Source organism: Coccinella septempunctata, chromosome 2 (assembly GCF_907165205.1).
Source record: "Coccinella septempunctata chromosome 2, icCocSept1.1, whole genome shotgun sequence".
NCBI lineage: Eukaryota > Metazoa > Arthropoda > Insecta > Coleoptera > Coccinellidae > Coccinella > Coccinella septempunctata.
In genome coordinates this window covers 19,903,987-19,923,830 of record NC_058190.1, presented here as the reverse complement: position 1 = coordinate 19,923,830, position 19,844 = coordinate 19,903,987, and the positions used below count along the sequence as shown (strand labels likewise).

The window sequence follows — 19,844 nt, the reverse complement described above, 5'->3', positions numbered from 1 at the left end:
ACCCATTGGAAGGAAGAAATTCCAAAGGAAGAATCCGAACATTGTTCAGAGCCAACATTGGAATTGCAAGAGCCAGTAAACGAGGAAAATAGCAATTCAGAAGATATTCCCGAAGAAGAAAACGACAGCAGTCAAGAAATTACCAGAAAATCTGAACGAATCAGAAAACCCAAGAATTTTGATGACTTCATTACGTACTTTAGTCCAGGAAAACGAGAGAACTTACATGAAGAAAGTATATTTTCAGTGGGAGTTCCAACTTCAATGGAAGAAGCCCTTGCTGGACCAAGTCGGGACCAGTAGATAAAATCAGTCAATGATGAATTGAAGTGTTTCAGTGAAAACCGTGCGTGGGAGTTAGTAGACCTTCTGAAAGGTCAAAGGCCTGGAAATTGGCATTGGAAATCTGCAAAAAGAGTGCTCCGTTACTTGAAACGCACTAACTGTAAAGGACTTGTGCATAGAAAATCAGACACATTAACATTAGAAGGTTTTGTTGATGCTGATTGGGCAGCAAACATTGTAGATCGAAAATCATATAGTGGTTACTGTTTTTAACTTCCTGGTGCGGTTGTGTCTTGGGGAAGTAAAAAGCAAAGTTCCGTTTCTCTGCCTAGCACTGAAGCGGAATACATAGCAATCTCAGAAGCATCAAGAGAAGCTATTTATCTATTCAATATGCTTGGAGAATTAATAGGTAACTTTGAGTGCATATCATTGTTTTATGATAATCAAAGTGCACAGAAGTTGTGTCTCAACCCAACTTTTCACAAGCGAACCAAGCATATTGATATCAAATATCATTTTGTTAGAGAAACAATAAGTAAAAATATTATTTCTGCTGAATATTTGCCTAGCAATGATATGCCTGCGGATGTACTAACCAAAGGCTTAAGTTTTGTCAAGCATGATAAATTCTCACAGGAATTGGGTATATTTGACATAAAATAAATTTGATTTAGTGGGAGTGCTGGTAGTAAAATCACCATTTATTCTATGACCTACAACTAACGCCATATATGTACCATGTTTGTTAATGTTTTTGGGAACTGCTCTGCGTTCCTCCGTATTGGTCAGTCAGTCTTAAACTGAACCTCAACGAGTGTGTTTCATTCCCTAATAAGTTCGTCACACTAATTTTTCCACTTTAAAAAGCATCAGGTTTGTCCGGAACAAACTGATATATCGAGATTTGAAGTGGAAAACCATCACCGAATTTATGAAGAGGAAAGCTGAGAAGTTATTCGAAGCAGCGAAGGAACATCCAAACGAAGAACTCAGGAGACTGGTGGACTACGATCCGGAGGAAGACAGAGGAAGAATGAGAATTTACAAAAAATGACCGCGAGATCAATTGAGGAGAGATTAAAATGAGTACGGAAACTTATTAAAACTATACTAAGAAGAGATATCCGAAATGAACGAACATGAAAACCCTAGCACGACAATGTGCAAGAAGAAATTAACCCAGGGGGAAAATCTGCAAATCAGACTAACCACCCTCTCCTGGGGGGGAACAAGTGTGGGGATTCTCACTCTCCTGAGTTCGAGACCCACTAAAACACCTTAACTACTTCTTGAATATTGGTTCCGGGCATTTGCCTATAAACCGTTCTACTCTTAGTCGGTTTTCTTCTCGCACACTATCGTGCTGGGATTTATGTGTTTATTCTCTAACTGTTGGGTTGGTATCTCAATTGTACCTCAAGTTCTAAGAGTTCTGGGTTGGTGAAAACTTAGAGACTCGAGGATTGAGATTGATATTGCGGATCACTTGATAATGAACGTTTATTTCCTAATCTAACAAACTATATACAGTCAAATTGTACAATGACGTCAAGACCACATAATCGAAATCGACTTACATTTTGCATATTCAGTACATTTTTCTTTACTTGCAAAATTGCTGCAGTTGGATTAAGGAATGTTAGATATTAAAACAAACTATTGCAGTCCTTTGTCTCATCTGGCCTACTTACACAGGAAATAACAATTATGAAAGAGCGGATGATCTAAATAATTTCGAATGGAAATATTTGGTTGAATTGAGTTTATGAATTTTTGATATATCTAATTTTGGATATTTATTGTACGTTTCGTACATATTCCCGGCGGCCATGGTGATGTGGTTGGGGTCTTGATGTCTTTGTTGGTGGTTGTCATCCTTGGAACTGGCTGCCTGGTCTGGAGTCATTGAATATTGGCTGCAGCTCGATCTCCTCAGGATGAACTGGTCTATTGCTCGCGTGTGCATCAGCCGGTGCTTGTTGTTGTTTCCTATGTTTTAAAAAGTAAACAACAAGTAAAACAATGACAATGATTATTACGATGTTCGTGCTGGAGTTTATCGTTGAATGCAAGTGATATTGTTTCCAACGGTAATAGTACCAGTGACCTTGACCTAGCAGGTTAGGGATTTCTCGAACTCTGTTTGCGACGAACATTTCCCACTTTCCAGCGTCAGCGTTTATCCATGATATTACTACTTGAGAGTCGGACCAGGTGAATATTTTTGAATTGTTGTGATTCAGGACAGTAACGCAGCGTTTGATGAGTTTGGCTAGAAGAAGGGCTGCGCAGAGTTTTAACTGCGGGATTGTCTTTGTATTTTTTAGTGGTGCTACTTTTGATTTGGAAGCCAGGAGTCCCACGTAGGTGTTCCCATTTGTGTCTGTTGTTTTTATGTATTTTGCAGCGCCATATGCTTTCAGGGATGCATCTGAGAATCCATTTATTTCCAAGGGTTGACCACGCCGTAGGTGAATCCAGCGTTGAACTTTTTTTAATTTTGGAAGCTCGCTTCTGAAGTTTTTCCAGGTATTCCTGATGTGCTCTGGTGGTGCTTCATCCCATGATGTGTTGGTTTTCCATATTTCTTTCATTAACAGTTTCGCCTGTATAATGACTGGAGATAATAATAAGAGGATAAGAGGATCGAAGATTGTGGCGATTTCTGATAAGATCTTGCTTTTTGTTGAGCGATGTTCGGAGTTTCGTTTTATTAGATATTGAATATTATCTTCTCTGGGAGTCCATGTTATACCGAGCGTCTTGGTTGGTCCATTTTTGTCATCCAGCGTGACGGTGGATTTGCTTTCGGTCAGTACGTTATATTTGCACTTTCTTATATCGAATCCTCCCTTTTTGAGTAGGTCAGCTACTTCCTTTTGTATATGTCGTGCTTCTTCAATAGTGTCTGCGCCACTCAGAAGATCGTCCACGTAGAAATCCCGTAGCACTATTTCAGCTGCAAGGGGGTGGTTTTTCTTCTCATCTGTGGCTAGTTGTCTCATTGTTCTTATGGCCAGGTAAGCTGCTGGTGCTGTACCGTAGGTTACAGTGGTTGATTCGTAGGTTTGAATTGGCTCATCTTTGGTGTTTCTCCAGAGTATAGAGCGTAATGGCTGGTTTTCTCTGTCCAATTTCACCTGCCTATACATTTTCTCGATGTCAGCTGTTACGGCTATTTTGTGTTTTCGCCATCTTATCAGAATATCTATGAGATCCTGCTGTAGTTTAGGTCCTGTGTGAAGAATGTCGTTTAGGCTGAGTCCGGTACTTGTCTTTGCGCTTGCATCGAATACGACTCTTAGCTTTGTCGTATCACGTTCTTCTTTCAATACAGGTTGATGTGGAATATAATACCCCTTCGCTGAATTATTTGAGCTAGCAATTTTCATATGACCTAGCGCAATGTGTTCCTGCATGAATTCTTTATACATAGGGCTGAGCTTTTCATCTTTATCCAGCTTGTTTTCCAATTGAAATAGTCGTGCCAGTGTCCTCTGCTTGGATTCTCCTAGCTGAGTTGTACTTTTTTTGAATGGAAGTTTCACAGTATAACCGTGTTCGTCCCGTCGAACGATGTTAGAGTAAAATTCTTCGACGAATGTATCGTCGTTTGTTGTTCCCTCGGAATTTTCTGCCTCTTCGATTTTCCAGAATTTTGTAAGTACTGAATTCCCATTCAAATTCATGATCAAGCTTGCTGCACGAAGTTGTGGACTCGATGATGTGGTTCCGCTAATAATCCATCCGAAGTGAGTGTTCCTTATTATGAGATTAGTAATGTGGTTCCTTGTGGGTAGTATAATTGGATGTCTTTGGCTATAGTCGAGGGGTGCGTAATGTATTCTCCCATCTACTCTGAGTAAGCCTTCGTGATCTATATATGGGTTAAGACTTTTCAGGTGGCTGGACTTCTTCACCTTTCCTGTTTTGATGATCAGCTCAATGTCATTTTGAAAATATGGCTGCTGTGTAAGCTTGAGAACGACTTTTTCACTCTCCTGCAGTTCCTCTGTTTCCAGAGATGCGCTGGATCTACGATTTTCTGGTTTCAGGAGTCTCCTGCAGTACTCCATAATATTTAGCAGTTTTTGATGAATTTCGTCAAAATCTCGTTCCAAGTTGTCCCATTCTTCATCCAATTGTGCCATCTTTCTGCTGGCTGGTGGATTCAGTGGCTGGATATTATGTGGTTGGTTTATTTTTTGTGGATAGTGGATATACAGTGGGTGTTTTCCAAAGTCGGTGGTTGAGTCCGTTGACTGCTTCTTGATGTGGGTTCAGTGGATGTATTCCAAAGTCCCTGGTGGTTGAGTCCGTTGACTGCTTCTTGATGTGGGTTCAGTGGATGTATTCCAAAGTCCCTGGTGGTTGAGTCCGTTGACTGCTTCTTGGTATGGGTCCAGTGGATGTATTCCAAAGTCCCTGGTGGTTGAGTCCGTTGACTGCTTCTTGGTATGGGTCCAGTGGATGTATTCCAAAGTCCCTAGTGATTGAGTCCGTTGACTGCTTCTTGGTATGGGTTCAGTGGATGTATTCCAAAGTCCCTGGTGGTTGATTGTTGACTGCTTCTTGATGTGGGTTCAGTGGATGTATTCCAAAGTCCCTGGTGGTTGATTGTAGGCTCGAAGGACCAATGTTGGGTTGGTATCTCAATTGTACCTCAAGTTCTAAGAGTTCTGGGTTGGTGAAAACTTAGAGACTCGAGGATTGAGATTGATATTGCGGATCACTTGATAATGAACGTTTATTTCCTAATCTAACAAACTATATATAGTCAAATTGTACAATGACGTCAAGACCACATAATCGAAATCGACTTACATTTTGCATCTTCAGTACATTTTTCTTTACTTGCAAAATTGCTGCAGTTGGATTAAGGAATGTTAGATATTAAAACAAACTATTGCAGTCCTTTGTCTCTCCTGGCCTACTTACACAGGAAATAACAATTATGAAAGAGCGGATGATCTAAATAATTTCGAATGGAAATATTTGGTTTAATTGAGTTTATGAATTTTTGATATATCTAATTTTGGATATTTATTGTACGTTTCGTACACTAACGGATAACTCTTTATTGGATTGTTCAAAAGTTTATGTTCTTATTTTAATCTCTTCTTAATTGATCTCTTGGTCTCCTTTGGTAAATTCGCATTCTCCTTTTGTCTTCCTCTAGGTCGAAGTCTACTAGTCTCCTGAGTTCTTGATTCGGATGGTTTTTCGCTGTTTCGAATAATTCCTCTGCTTTTCTGTTCATGAATTTCGTTAAGGTTTCCAATTTTAGGTCCCTATAAATCTGTCTATTCCTGACAAACCAAGGTGCATCCATTGTACATCGTAGCAGCTTGTTTTCAGTGGCCTGAATTCTTTTGATATGGCTCTTTGCCGTGAAACCCCAGGCAACTGATCCATAAGTCAGTTGAGTGAGGCCTAGCAACGGCTTTGATTAGGTTCAATTTTGTCTCGTTCGACATGTGGCTTCTTCTTCCTATCAGAGGGTAGAGTCTATTCATCGCTGCTTTCGTTTTGTCGATTGCTTGTTTGATATGACTTTTCCAAGTAAGTCCTTTGTCAAGCGTTACTCCTAAATATTTGGCTTCATTTTTCTAGTCGATTTCTTCGCCGTCAACTTCCAGTTTCGTTGTGGTTCGCAGTCTTCTCTTCTGTAGTAATATTGCTTGGCCCTTTTGACCATTGAGCTTGATTTTCCACTTTATGCACCAGTCATTTGTTTCGTCAATCTTTTCTTGTAGAACTCGTTCTATTACTTCTGGGTTGCGGTGTCGAGTTGCTATGCCTGTGTCGTCAGCATATAACGTTAGCATGGTTCTTGGATTCTTCAGAATATCGTGAATGTATATGTTGTACAGAAGTGGCCCAAGCACTGACTATTGGGGTACTCTAGCCTCTATATCTCTTGTTGTGGAGCATTCTCCTTCCACTTTAACGAAAAATCTATCCTGTAATTTATTCTCGATTCTGGTTCGATCGAGTCCGCCAATGCATCTGCCATATCAGTATTCGTATACGCCATTCCCCTTTCTCCGTGTAGGGGTGGAATTTTAGTATTTTCTCCTCGTAGGCTTTTTTGCATTCTCCATGCAGAATGATCGATTGTATTCAGTTCTTGAACCCTTTTGTTCCATCTGCTTGTTCTTAGATCTTTCAGGGCATTTTTCAGAACTTGGCTATAGCGGTTGAGGTTCCTTCTATTCAGATCATTTTTATTCATCCGATATATTCTTCTGAGTCTTCGATTTTCTCGTATAAGATCTTTTACTTCTTTAGGCGTATCGCCATGCGGATGACTTGGTGCTGGTCTCTTCACTCTTCTCGTGCTTTTTTCGTAAGCTTTCAATATAGTCTCTTCCAGTTTATCAACCGCACATTCTAGATCCTCTGGAGTGCCTATTGTTGGAATTTCTGTTATTTCCGATTGAATTAAATGGCTGTATTAAGCCCAATTGGTATATTCTCTCATTTCCATCAGTTTTTCTCTTGGATCTTCTCCAATTGTCAATTCCACGGGATTGTGGTTTGAGGTTCCATCTTCCAAAGTTTCAATCGAGAATTCTTCAGTTATATTTTTCAATATCGCGATATCTATTACATCTGGTATTCCTATACCAAAAGCAAGATATGTCGGTAACTCTGGTGCAATCACTATGGCATTTTGTTTTTCGGCGAAATCCTTGAGTTTTTTGACTTTTCTATTCTCCCTGTTCTGCTGTTCCATAATGGGGATTCACAGTTGAAATCTCCGATGCAGATTTTCGGGTTTGTTCCTTCCAACATGTTGTTTATCTCTTCTTCCAATAAATTATTGTTATTATCCCTAATAGCACAAAGTAGTCCCATGGATATCCATAGGACGTCCTCTTCGGACATTACGGACATCCATAGGAAGTCCATTTCTGGTACAATGGACGTTCTATGGACATCCGAGGGACGTACAAATGTCACAACTTTGAACCGAATTCGGACGTCCATCGCGGACGTCCAATGGATATCCCGTTGGGACCATCATTAGCTATCTCAACGGTACAAAAATTTACCACGACGTTGGCTATCCTATCTATTACAATTTTAATATCCTAGAACCCAATGTCTTACACTCAGACGCAGATGGTATTTTCTGCGTTGTTCCCATTTCCATCCATACTTACTAGAAAGTTTTTACTTTCTAGAAGATGTACTGGCAATCGACCGGAATGATGTGAATGAGCAGTGGAGAACTTTCATCAATAACTACCTGAATATTTTCAATGAAAGCTTCCCAATTACCAGGCTACTTTCCAATAAAAACAAGAAATACAAGAAGACCCAGCAAGCACAAACATCCCTGGGATGTTTTGGGATGTTTCGAAAATGTTGGCATGAGGATGTTTCTTTGAAACGTAATATGCACTTCCCAAAGAGGTCTCCAAAGGATATTGGAAATCTTTATTTGTTCTGATCTGTGCCATCTGTGGCATTTCTTCGTCTACCTACTGAGAGGTACTGTCGTGTTGAAAATAATGTAAACGTGTGGATATCTTCTCTTGGCGTCGCATAGTTTGCCTTGGGAGGTTTATTCCAAATAAACAATATACAATTCACCTATTTCATTTTGCCGCCATTTCCACTTTCTTCGTAGTTTGGACTATGGACTGTTCGGAGTTGAAAGTTGATTGGTGATTTGTATAATATTAACTACTTCTGTGTTGGTTTTGATTGTGAATTTAGGATCGATCTCTTTATAGTAACCAAATACAATTAATAAGTAAGTATAACATGAATTAAATGTATAGTATAATGTCCAGAAACATACATATAACCTCAAAAGAATCCACGCTGCGTGGTTAATATTATTTGTGTATTTGGGTCTAGGTATAAGAGATCATTGTATTTTGGTTGGAGTAATCGAATGGTATATGGAAGGTTATTATAATTATTCAAGAAATAACTTTATAAAGTTTAAAGCCATATCATCGAGAATTTCAACATATTTCGATAATCTATCTCTGCCGTTGATAATTACCAGAATATTTTGTAAGATTACTCTTCCGACGATGATAATAATCATTCATCACTTGTGAATCACAAAATAATTCAAATTGTCCCAGAAAAGTTCTTGTTTTTGAAAACTCTTTCAAATTGTTGTATTGTATCTTTAAATACCAGTACAAATAATTAAATAAATAAAATCGTTTCGCAAATCAACCTGGTCAGGAGCTATACAACTCAAATCTTCCACATCCTTTCATGCAGCTATTTTCTCAGTTATTTTAATAGGAAAAAATCATCTTAACCTTCATATATTTTGTGAATTAATTGTTTGAATTGTTTTTATTTTGTAGATGTGATCCATAAAAAATTCCAAATCACTAATGAAGTATTCGAACTCTATGCCAAAGATTGGTTTAGGCATATTAGGCAGAGGAGGAGGGACGATGAAATGAAGGGAAAATAAATTTTTCATAAATTTTTTTTCATTTTCCCTTTCGGTACATCTAAAATTATAATCAGTTTGTTTTCTATTATTTCTGTTTTTTTATGTTGAATGTGATATTTCTTTTTGGTTATTTATGTTTGTTTTGTGAATGTGATATTGTGACGAGGCAGATTTTGCCCCGCCACGAAAAGGAAATTTCTTCACCTATACTTGTATAATAAGACCCATCAACCGGAATATTTTCGAAGAAAACCGTTATGTTATCATAGGGGGTCTTTACCGATTGATATGATGTCATTGTTTTCCACCGACCAGTCCCATATTTTTAGCGGAAACCGTATATGTCTTTTGTTTTCAGAATTCATATATTTTATAATTATTTCCGTTCAACCGTACATTTTCTGAGTCGAGAGCGGTCTTTCAACTTGTTCAGTTTTTCCTTCTCTTCGGTTGTTTCTGTTTCTTTCCGAGCCGCCTAATTGACCGAGCAATTTGAGTGCAGCCAATGGGGAAATGAGTTACCGATAGTGGGGCAGTTTTCCCGAGGAGTGGTACTTCTTCGAGCCCTGCGCGGAAGGTCAAGAGCGAGGTTAGTGGAGATCGAGCTGCCGTGTGAAGTGCGTGAGGTGTTGTTGCCGTGAGTTGGAAGTTGCGTCAGGAACTTTGAAACTTTAAGGCAAGTCACTTGTAGTATTATTATTCCTTACGTAGTGCATACCTGAGGGCTATTTTCCGCTTTCTTTAGTCCGTTGGACTGGCTGAAAATACTTACCTACCGTTTTGAACTTGATCTAGTGATCGTAGACTGAGTATAGTGCCGGCTTCCGCGTCCGTTATCCGACCGCCGTTGGGTCCCAGGAGGACTTGGTGTTCCTACCGTATTTTTGGTGCTTATTTTGTTAATAGATTGCCGACTTCCGACCGATCAAGTTACAGGTTGACAGTTCCTTCCGACCTGCTGTCTGACTGGCAGCCATTTTGAGGACCACAGAGAGAGAGAGATAGAAAGAGGGAGAGAGAGAGAGAGAGACAGCACTGCCATTCGACTGAGACCAGCTACGGTACCGATTTCCGCCGACAGAGGGTAACAGCACAGTATAGACACCAACCAGTAGTTGCACTCTAGATCAAATGAACTGAATTATTTACTCCTCCGAGAACACGCGCATCATTTCGGCGCGCATGAGAAAATGCGCGGCAATTTTAAAGGGAATTATTTTACGAGAAGAATTATGAGCATTGAGGCGAATGTAAAAATAATATTATTTGATAATTATCACTTCTCAAGTATTATTTCGAAATTTTTCATGATTTTCTATTTGAAATGATTATCGTCAGGGGAAACTGATGCATTTTTAGTGCATATGTCCTAAAGTGAATGCGATTGTTGTGAATCAGTGTTTTTTCAGATAATTTTATGTTAATTCTCGGCTAGAAAGGTTTTTTCCTTTAGAGGATTCATTTTTCTAGATTTCTTATTTCCATGGTAATCAACCACCTTCTGTCACAAAGCTGCTGTGATCTGTATTCAATATAGAGCCTTTAGGTTCATCTACTGAATAGGTAATGCATATTTTGAAAATGTGCGAAGGTTTGCTCTGAAAAGTAATTAACTTGTTCATTTAGTTCATTGTTGAAACTGCTGTGACAACACATGAAAAAACTATACTGTGTTCCCTATAAATTAGAATGTTATCGTCTACTTACAATATGAAGTCAACATATTCTAGACTGATGAAATGAAAATGCAGAATGAAAAGTTCAAAATAATGAATAAAATTTTATTAATACATACATATAATACAAAAAACACGAGAAACAAATAATATATCTATAAATGTAAAATTTTTATAATTTTTTTTTCTTTTTTGTTTGTTTTTTGTGCAATGAAGTTTCTATTGCAAAATTTAAGTGTGTAAAAAATTCTTAATCTAACATACAAACTTAATAAGTAATTCCAAGGAAATTTCTCACAAGGATTGGTGAAATCCAATAATTTGATCCAATGAGATATTGTAAAATAAATGGGTTTTTATTGACATCTCGTCAACACACACAATGCAATCCTTTGCTGCATCGTCCATATTCCTTGTCTTTAATGAAATGGCCTGAAATATGTGCTCATTTAAGCCAACAGAGAAATCCCAATTTGTGGTTATTCTACAAAGTGTTGCCTTGTGTGGCAAAAAAAATGTTTTTTGTAGAAATTGGTACACTTTGGGTCCCAAAAAGTATATTGTTAGTGAAAATTGTTTAAAAGCGACTGAATACCTATAGCCATGAGGTTTCCTTTTTCGAAGCTTCAATTGGGAGATCATAAAATCTGCCAGGGTCGAATTTAAATTTTTTCTACAAAATCGGATGAAATCTTCATCACTTATATCTTCAGATTTCTTCTCTGGAGTTGCAACTAATTTTCGTTTCAAATTCTTCACCACTGATTGTAACTTTCTTTTCCTCGGAGTGGCTGAAGACAAACTAGGAGATGTTTGTGTTTCTTCTGGTTTCTTTTCTATGAATACAGATAAATATGCATAAGATATAATAGTTCAAATAAATAAGTAACGTTGAAGTCCTTACCTGGTGTAGTATATATGTTGGGGTTTATAGAAATCTCACGGCATTCATCTACGGTCTCATTATTTTCAATATCCATTGAAGATGTTGAAGCAGAAGTTGAAGCATTTACATTCACCCCTAATTATAAAAATAAATATTAATTATAACAAATAAAATCTTAATTTTCTTCAATATATACCTTTCTCACCAATGCCTTCTTTGAATAAATCTGGAAAAGAATCCTTTTTTAATCTACTTCCAGATAGCATTTTTTTAGAAAAATGCTCACTACATATTCTTTTTTTGTGGAGAAGTTCTGGTCTTTTCAGAATCCATTCTTGCCTTCCCATTTTTGGAAGCCAAATCATTTGCCTGAAAATGATAGGAAAAATTAAATAAGATACCATTCACGTGCATGTACGAAGTATAGCAGTTTAACTAAAATATTACCTACCAAAAATTTACCAACATTAACACGTGCTTATTCAATAACTCACCTGAAAGTGTCTCCTGGTATGAGAAAAAAACTAAGTTTAGGATTCTTAACACTACTGTTTTTGCAATTATAAACGCTGCAATAATTCACCATTTTGCACAAATATATTTACTTGGGCTGAAGGACCTAGGTCGATGGCCATAAAATAAACTTTTTTTTCTCTCTCTCTATTTACTTCACACGATTATAATTGCTACAATTTACCAGAGACTGTCTCTAATGTTCACCTTTACTTCTGCTTAACTTTCAAATTTCAAATGCTCGAATTCGAAATGCTGCTCAACAATTTGAGGTTAGGAGCACGGAAATGATGCGCGAGTCATAAATGGAGTAACAGAAACCAGGGAGTGCGACTACTGGTTGGTGTCTATACTGTGGTAACAGAGAGAGAGAGACAAGGAGAGAGAGACAGGGTGCACTGCCATTCGACTGAGACCAGCCACTGTACCGATTTCCGCCGACAGAAGGAGTGACTTGCCAGGATCTCAACAGACCGTAACTACCGTCTATTTTTACCGTACTCCTCTGGAGTGACCGTACAAAATTTAACCGTATTTACCGTCTATTTCAACCGTATTTTTCCTGGAGAGTCCGTGTTTCATCAGCCGCCCCCACACTGACCAGGACGCCGGTTGACATCAATATTTGTTGAGACTTGTACATTTCTGTATATAATTTAATCCAGTAGGAATAAAAGACTAAACATTTATTCTGTTGCCAGTTATTTTGCCAGTGAGAGACAGTTCCCTAAATCAGTAAGAACTAGATTTTCGTCAGAAGAGGTAGGTACTCTTTTTGAACGATTAAAAACCGTCAGAAAGCAGAGACAAAGAAGACGCTACCACCCTAGTTTTCACTGCTACCCTTCTCCACTGATCATTCAAGTCTACCCGGGCTCTCTAATTTTTGGAGATTCTGTGAGAGACGTGGGGTTCCACTGATTGCCCCACTGGCGCCCGAGCAAAGGTGAGAGAAAAAGCCCATCACAATATATTTTTTGTTTATTCTCCCTTTCTGTAGTATAATATTTATCAATTGTTTTTTGTTGTTCAATTTTTTATGTGAAATGTGATTTCTTTTCCTTTTGTACCTGTTGAAGTATCATTAAAATATTTTTATTCTTATATAGTATTCTGTATTTCATTTAAAAACTTTGTAGTTCATTTAAAATTGAATGTGGTATCCTCAAACATTCAAATGAAAGAAAAAAGGCCTCACAAAAGAATTTCATATAAAGTCTTACAAACAGCGATTTCGTGTGCGCAAAGCGCTTCAGAAATGTTCTATTGTGTACATGAAAAGGCTATCAAAAAAACTTCTGAGTAGTTCTTTTTGTGACATCCCAGGGACATCCATATAATAGCCGCCTGCGGCGGACATTGGCTGTTCTATAAAAGTTCTATTCATGTATAAACAGAACATCGCAGTGGATGTTCAATGTCTCGAAATCTCTTACTTTTAACATCTCTGAGATGTTTTTGTGCTCGCTGGGGAGTGAACATGCTGAAGAAGTTAAACATCAATTGGATATTTTACTAGTACTTTCAACTGATAATCCATCTCTCAAAGAGCAATACAAAAACACGAAAAAGTATTATGACCAGGTATTGAAAGAAGATAAAAAGAGATCTCTTCAGGACAGAATAATGAAATCAGATTGCAAAATGAGATCCATGTGGAACATATGTAGAGAGTTAACAGGGAAAAGTAGATACAGAGAACATAACATCGATGAAGATCCAACATCACTGCCTGACAAATTTAACGCACACCTGATTGATGCAGTTCAGAAACTAGTAGATGAAGTACATCATCAGACTTTCACCTGTAATATAAAAGAAAATGATCAGTCACTGTTCTTGAGACCTGTAGATACTGAAGAACTGACCAAACTATGTTCGAGCCTGAAGAACAAACATTCAAGCGGATATGATGACATTCCAACCAGTATTGTCAAACTGTCGCTTACACAGATAACGTCAGTATTGTGTTATATTATCAACAACTCCATGAAATTTGCGAAATTCCCTGATCAGTTAAAATTTGCCCTTATAAAGCCCATGTACAAAAAGGGAGACCGAGAAAGTCTTGATAGTTATAGGCCGATCAGCTTGCTACCCTCATTCTCCAAAATCTTCGAACTAGTAATGTGCACAAGACTGTTGGAATTCTTCAAAAAATGTAATCTATTCTCAGACTCACAACATGGTTTCCTGAAAGGGAAATCAACAAATACTGCCATCTATCAATTTGTAAATATGATACTCCAGGAATTTGAGAAGAAAAATGTAACTATTGGCATGTTTTTAGATCTTAGCAAGGCCTATGACTGCGTGAACCTCAAATATTTACTGATCAAACTTGAAAAATATGGTATAAGAGGAAAAGCACATTAGTGGATTGAATCTTACCTCCTAGAGAGAAAACAACAGGTCATTATTAATGAAAACAGATCCAAGATTGTAGTCAAAGAAAGAGGGCTAGCACAAGGCAGTAATGCAGGTCCCATTTTCTTCATCATTTACATTAATGACCTTATCATGAATGGAGTGGTGAACTATGTGGACGACACTAACATATTGGTTTCTGGAAAGACGCTATCAGAGGTAACTGAGAAGGCAGGGGCCAGTTTGTCTGGAATCTGTAGTTGGTTCAATAGGAATGAATTGGCACTGAATGCATCAAAGACAAATATCATGGTGTTTAGAACGAAGAATTCCCGAATTAATCTGGGTGATAGCATAAACCTGAATGGTGAGGAAATGAAACCTGTTCCTGAGACAAGATTCCTGGGAGTACACATTGATGAGTTCTTAGACTGGAACAATCATGTGGAAAAAACTGGGTTGAGACTGAGTAGCATTGGATATGGAATCAGGGTGGTGTCAAGATATATGGACGAGAAAACATTGAAAATACTGTACCATGCTAACTTTGAATCTGTACTAAGATATGGGATTGTGTTCTGGGGATGCAGCTCCAGTATACAACTCCTTTTCATTATACAGAAAAGAACCATAAGAGTAATGAGGCATATGAAATTCAGAGACACCTGCAGGGGTGTTTTCAAGGATATGCAGATTATGACTATATATGGATTATATATATTTGAGTGTCTAATGTTCTTTTTCAGGCACCAGGATGAATTCAGGTCCAACTATGTCCATGGATATAATACAAGGACGACGAACCTCACTTATCCGTCTCATCGGCTTACAAGTACAGAAAAAGGTCCCTATTATATGTGCATAAAACTTTACAATAAACTACCAAATACATGCAGAATGTATAGCCTGATAAAATTCAAACATACTATAAGGAAACTCCTGATCAAACTGGAACCATATTCACTTGGCTATTTTTTAAATTGTAACAACTTGCCAGAGTTTGTTTAAATTGTATATACTTACATGCTGAATGCTGATATTGACATCATTTCATTCCTCTCTATGTAATTTTACCTGGAGATGATTTGAAATAAAGGAATTATTTATTTATTTATTTACACTTGGCCCGGATTCGAATTCACGAATACGTGGGGACATCGTATTACTGAGCTCTCGCTGCAACCGTCCTAGCTACTGAGACCATACGATATACCTACTTGTAGGAACATATTCATTATATTGTTAACTGATTTATGGAATAGTAGTCGATCAATACAGAAATACCATATAATAAGAACTAAAGTCTTAAAACTCAAACATAGATTATTTTATAATAGTAATTACTCAAGTATTTAGTCTTCGTTCATCATAACGTTATACATAATCAATGAGGATAAATTCAGATGCATACCACCCGACGATATGAATATCGACAAGTGTTACGATCTGAATTGAGCTAGCCAATTTGCCATCGTCAAGGCCCCAAATGGAGTACGTTCCACCGAAGAAAAGCAGATGCTGACCATGGTTTCGGCCTCATTTGGCCTCAGCAGAGACCTGAGCGCGTCTCAGACTTCCCAATTCATCATGCGTCCGACGTTCGCAAAGGCGAATCGGCGTATTGAATTAGGGAAAATATGGGACATATGCTATTGTCTTCGTCTTGGTTTCTATCTGGAGGGGATTGAATCGGATACCGTTTCATGTTGGATAGCGCTCTGGGTAAATAATACCCGGTAGAACATGACAACATTGAATAAAGTTCCATCAATTCCAAACGTTCTCCACCGTGGAAAAATGCTATGTTGCTCTGATGAGGCCAAATGAGGCCGAAACCATGGTCAGCATCTGCTTTTCTTCGGTGGAACGTACTCCATTTGGGGCCTTGACGATGGCAAATTGGCTAGCTCAATTCAGATCGTAACACTTGTCGATATTCATATCGTCGGGTGGTATGCATCTGAATTTATCCTCATTGATTTATTCAGTGCCGTAAAGGCGATATCACTCTTCATTATTGTTAGACATAATATAATATTCATAAGATATTCATATACTGCAAAGCGGAAAAGAAGGAGTTTAGTGAAAAATAATATTAAATTTTGGTGTTCATTGATATACATGTATGTATTATTTGGTTCATATTACGGACTCCTAGTGAATATCCGGTAAGGACATTCAAAAGATGTCCCTACCGGATATCCACTAGGTGTCCGTGATGGACGTTATACGGACCATGTAACTTATACATGTTATTTGGTCCATATTACGTCCCTTACGGACTCCTAGTGAATATCCAGTATTGACATTCAAAAGATGTCCCTACCGGATATGCAATAGGTGTCCGTCATGGACGTTATACGGACCATGTAATATATACATGTTATTTGGTCCATATTACGTCCATTACGGACTCCTAGTGAATATCCGGTATGGACATTCAAAAGATGTCCCTACCGGATATCCAATAGGTGTCCGTCATGGACGTTATTTATTTATTTATTTATTTATTTATTATTCATACAAACCTTACGGTTTTATTACATGAATAAATATGTAATGAGGTACATTGTGCAAAATAATAACTTTTTACAAAATAAAATTTACAGAATTTATAAAATTCCCAAAATGTAGACACCTAAGAACAATAATTACATTCATATAATCTTTCCTAAATTAATTGAATTGTATGAGGATTGACACAAATTTCAAAGTTCCTTACAGAGATATCAATATTAAATGCTTCAAGATTGTTTTACGAAACACTTTAATAGAAACTGTCCAGTCTAGATCTATTGATGCATTGAATTGATTCGCAAGTCGAAGCATGTTTACCGTAGGTGATCTCGAGATGTTAAATGATGGAGGAATACTAAACATTGGAACCTTGCGCATTCTTCTAGGTGGCACGTTAAATCCAATATAAGACAAAAGTTCAGGGGAGCTAATTTTATTATTTATGATATTATACAAAAACACCAATACTGAGAGTTGTCTTCTATTTTCCAGAGATAATATCTTGAATTCATTCCTAAGAGTTGTACTCCTTATTATCTGGTAGTCAGGGTATACGTGATGTTTTTTAAAATAGAGCAGCCTTAAAAACTTATTCTGAATTTTTTCTAATTTATTCAAATTACTTTGAGATTCCGTGAACCAAATTAATGAGCCAAACTCTAACTTGCTCCTTACCAAGCTATAGTACAAAAGTTTAAGTGTGTTAATATTATTGAAAACATGTGATTGTCTCATTACAAAACCTAACATTTTATTAGCTGACTTCAAAATACTTTCAATGTGTATGGCAAATGAGAATGTGCTGTTGTAGATTATACCTAAATCTTTGACTTCAGTGCAGCGTTGTAAGCTTTGACTCCCCATTAAATAATTAAAGAGACACGGTTGCTTAATACGCGTTATAGTTAAAACAGAACATTTGCCTAAATTGAAATATAATTTATTTTTATAACTCCATTCAAAAACCCTATTAATGTTCTTTTTCAATATTTTGAAGTCATCTGCGAATATAAGGCCATCTGATGACATTAGTACTTTAGGCGAATCATTAATAAAAAGTACAAAAAGAAGCGGCCCAAGGTTGGAACCTTGTGGCACGCCAGAATTTGCCTCAAATTTCCCCGATGTGTTTCCGTTGTGTTTTATCATTATATATCTATTTTCTAAATAACTTTTAAATAGACGAAGTAGGTTATATGTTAATCCAAAACTACCCAATTTCTTCAGTAATATGTCGTGATCGACTTTATCGAATGCCTTGCTGAAATCGGTATATACAACATCGAGCTGAGCTTTACATTTCATTGACTCAAATACATGATTACTAAGGAGAAACAGATTTGTATTAGATGATTTTTTTGACATAAATCCATGTTGGTGAGGTACTATATAATTTTCAACATGCGTATATAATTTACAATATAGTATCTGTTCAAAAAGTTTGGCAGGGGCACACATAATTGAAACAGGTCGATAGTTTTCGATATTCATTCTATCACCGGACTTAAATATTGGACATACCAGTCCTGTTTTCCAGACTGTGGGAAATATACTAGTTTTTAAAATAAGGTTGTAAATATGTATCAGTGGCTGCCTTACCCACTCTCCACAGGCCTTTAATATATAAGGTGGTATTCCGTCAGCCCCCTCTGACTTTTTGGGTTTTAGCTTTTTCAGCGCAACAGCAAAGTCCAACTCACCAACTGAATTCAATACGAATGTATTATTTGTTACGTCCAAATCGGAATCAAAAAGCAAATTGTAAGAGGCTTTTTTGTCAGCATACACTGACGAGAAAAATGTTGCAAATGATTCTGCAGTTTTTTCCTCTGTTACTTCTACTCCGTTATATACAAATTTATCACTATTCGAATTTTTCCTATTATTCTTTATATAATTCCAAAAATTGTTTATATCAGAAGTAACTTCCTGCTCTAATTTATTAATATATTTCTTTTTTTCAATCTTTATAAGCTTAGTTACCTCTCGTCTCACTTCTATGTATTTATCATTAAAATAACCGGAAATATTTTTTAGTTTTCTATACCTCTCTTTTTCTCTTAAATTACTTCTTATGTCGTTTGTAAACCAAATGGGATACATCTTAGATCTTTTATAGTGAGCACATCTTGGCACACATTCCTCTATAATGTTATTCCAAATTCTATAAAAATAATCTAAGGCTCGGTTCACATCTAGTCTTTCGCTCAGTACCATATCCCAACTTGTATCCCTGATACGTTCCGTTAAAGTAAGAAAGTTGGCTTTTTTATAGTTGTAATTTGTACAATTTCCAGTAATATTATTAATGTTTTTACAAATCCCTCCATTAGTTATATTTTTAATACAAATTTCAAGAGCAGGATGATATTCATCTTCTTTAACAATTGGCACAAAATCCCTTTTAACTGTACACTTATATAAATTATTCTCCGAAGAGATTACTAAATCTAATGTTCTTCCATGATTGTTTTTTATATTATTATATAATGTGAATCCATTAAAATCCATAAAATCATGGAAACTCTCAAGTATTTCGTTTGATCTGTTTTTATTATAATCAATTCCAGTTATATCAAGTATATTAAAGTCTCCAAAGAGGTAAACATTATCAGATATTTTTATATTATCTTGTAAAAATTCAAAAACTGATTCATACACGTTAATTAAACTTCCAGAAGGAATATACACCCCACAAAAAACGTACCTACAACCTTTTGCCTTGACTTCAACTATAGCTGCCTCAAAAAATGTGTGTTTTTTGATAACTTTTAATATTTTATATTGTTTTTTAATTGCTAGAAAAACACCACCACCGGTTTTTTTATTTGAAATTTCTAAATTTCTATCGCATCTTACCAAATTGAAAATTCCTAAATCTACTACCTCTCCATCATTCACTCCATCCTGCAACCAAGTTTCCACTGCTATTATTATATCGAAATCACCAATCAATGAGTTTCTAAAAAATTCAGAACATTTAGTGTTCAATCCTCTACAGTTTTGGAAATAAATATTAATAAGTTTCGACATATTGAGTCTTATGTGAACTCGCACTCGACCCTAAAATCATTTAATTTAAAATCGGAATAACTGCCTCCAAGCGAAATTTCAACCATCATAAACAAAGTAACAATCCATTTACCCCACATTGAAATAT

At 36.8% G+C, this 19,844-nt stretch overlaps 4 protein-coding genes across 7 annotated transcripts; 1 reads left to right on the top strand and 3 right to left on the bottom strand.

The window, feature by feature from the left end:
• Nucleotides 1-2,159: 2,159 nt before the first annotated feature.
• On the bottom strand, nt 2,160-4,439 carry LOC123307050. The gene has a single exon (XM_044889253.1). The coding sequence runs from the start codon at nt 4,437-4,439 to the stop codon at nt 2,160-2,162; it is 2,280 nt and encodes a 759-aa protein (XP_044745188.1).
• A 6,053-nt stretch (nt 4,440-10,492) lies between these two features.
• LOC123308361 lies at nt 10,493-12,154 on the bottom strand. 4 transcript variants are annotated; one of them, XM_044890983.1, is made up of 7 exons: nt 11,952-12,154; nt 11,782-11,888; nt 11,574-11,656; nt 11,484-11,513; nt 11,306-11,422; nt 10,997-11,237; nt 10,493-10,833 (listed from the first exon to the last, which is right to left on the bottom strand). In XM_044890983.1, exons 2-7 carry the CDS (start codon nt 11,871-11,873, stop codon nt 10,821-10,823), a joined length of 576 nt encoding a protein of 191 aa, XP_044746918.1. In that variant the 5' UTR covers nt 11,874-11,888; nt 11,952-12,154; the 3' UTR covers nt 10,493-10,820. The 4 variants fall into 4 exon arrangements, with proteins under 4 accessions (XP_044746918.1, XP_044746916.1, XP_044746919.1 ...); XM_044890981.1 differs by having other exon boundaries at nt 11,484-11,656; XM_044890984.1 differs by having other exon boundaries at nt 11,484-11,656; nt 11,782-11,848; nt 11,983-12,150.
• A 2,250-nt stretch (nt 12,155-14,404) lies between these two features.
• On the top strand, nt 14,405-15,059 carry LOC123308366. Its single transcript, XM_044890990.1, has 2 exons — nt 14,405-14,803; nt 14,914-15,059. Exons 1-2 carry the CDS (start codon nt 14,477-14,479, stop codon nt 14,923-14,925), a joined length of 339 nt encoding a protein of 112 aa, XP_044746925.1. The 5' UTR covers nt 14,405-14,476; the 3' UTR covers nt 14,926-15,059.
• Nucleotides 15,060-18,188: 3,129 nt separating this feature from the next.
• On the bottom strand, nt 18,189-18,996 carry LOC123308360. The gene is made up of 2 exons (XM_044890980.1): nt 18,284-18,996; nt 18,189-18,236 (listed from the first exon to the last, which is right to left on the bottom strand). Exons 1-2 carry the CDS (start codon nt 18,899-18,901, stop codon nt 18,189-18,191), a joined length of 666 nt encoding a protein of 221 aa, XP_044746915.1. The 5' UTR covers nt 18,902-18,996.
• Nucleotides 18,997-19,844: the final 848 nt, after the last annotated feature.

Coding starts and splice junctions, on each gene's coding strand:
- LOC123307050 (XM_044889253.1), bottom strand. CDS start 4,439: ATGGCACAATTGGATGAAGAATGGGACAACTTGGAACGAGATTTTGAC.
- LOC123308360 (XM_044890980.1), bottom strand. CDS start 18,901: ATGGTACTGAGCGAAAGACTAGATGTGAACCGAGCCTTAGATTATTTT. Junction 18,237..18,283: donor TAAAGGCCTGTGGAGAGTGG/GTAAGGCAGCCA, acceptor TTTAAAAACTAG/TATATTTCCCACAGTCTGGA.
- LOC123308361 (XM_044890981.1), bottom strand. CDS start 11,873: ATGGTGAATTATTGCAGCGTTTATAATTGCAAAAACAGTAGTGTTAAG. Junction 11,657..11,781: donor ATACCAGGAGACACTTTCAG/GTGAGTTATTGA, acceptor TATCATTTTCAG/GCAAATGATTTGGCTTCCAA. Junction 11,238..11,305: donor CAACATATATACTACACCAG/GTAAGGACTTCA, acceptor CTGTATTCATAG/AAAAGAAACCAGAAGAAACA.
- LOC123308366 (XM_044890990.1), top strand. CDS start 14,477: ATGGTGTTTAGAACGAAGAATTCCCGAATTAATCTGGGTGATAGCATA.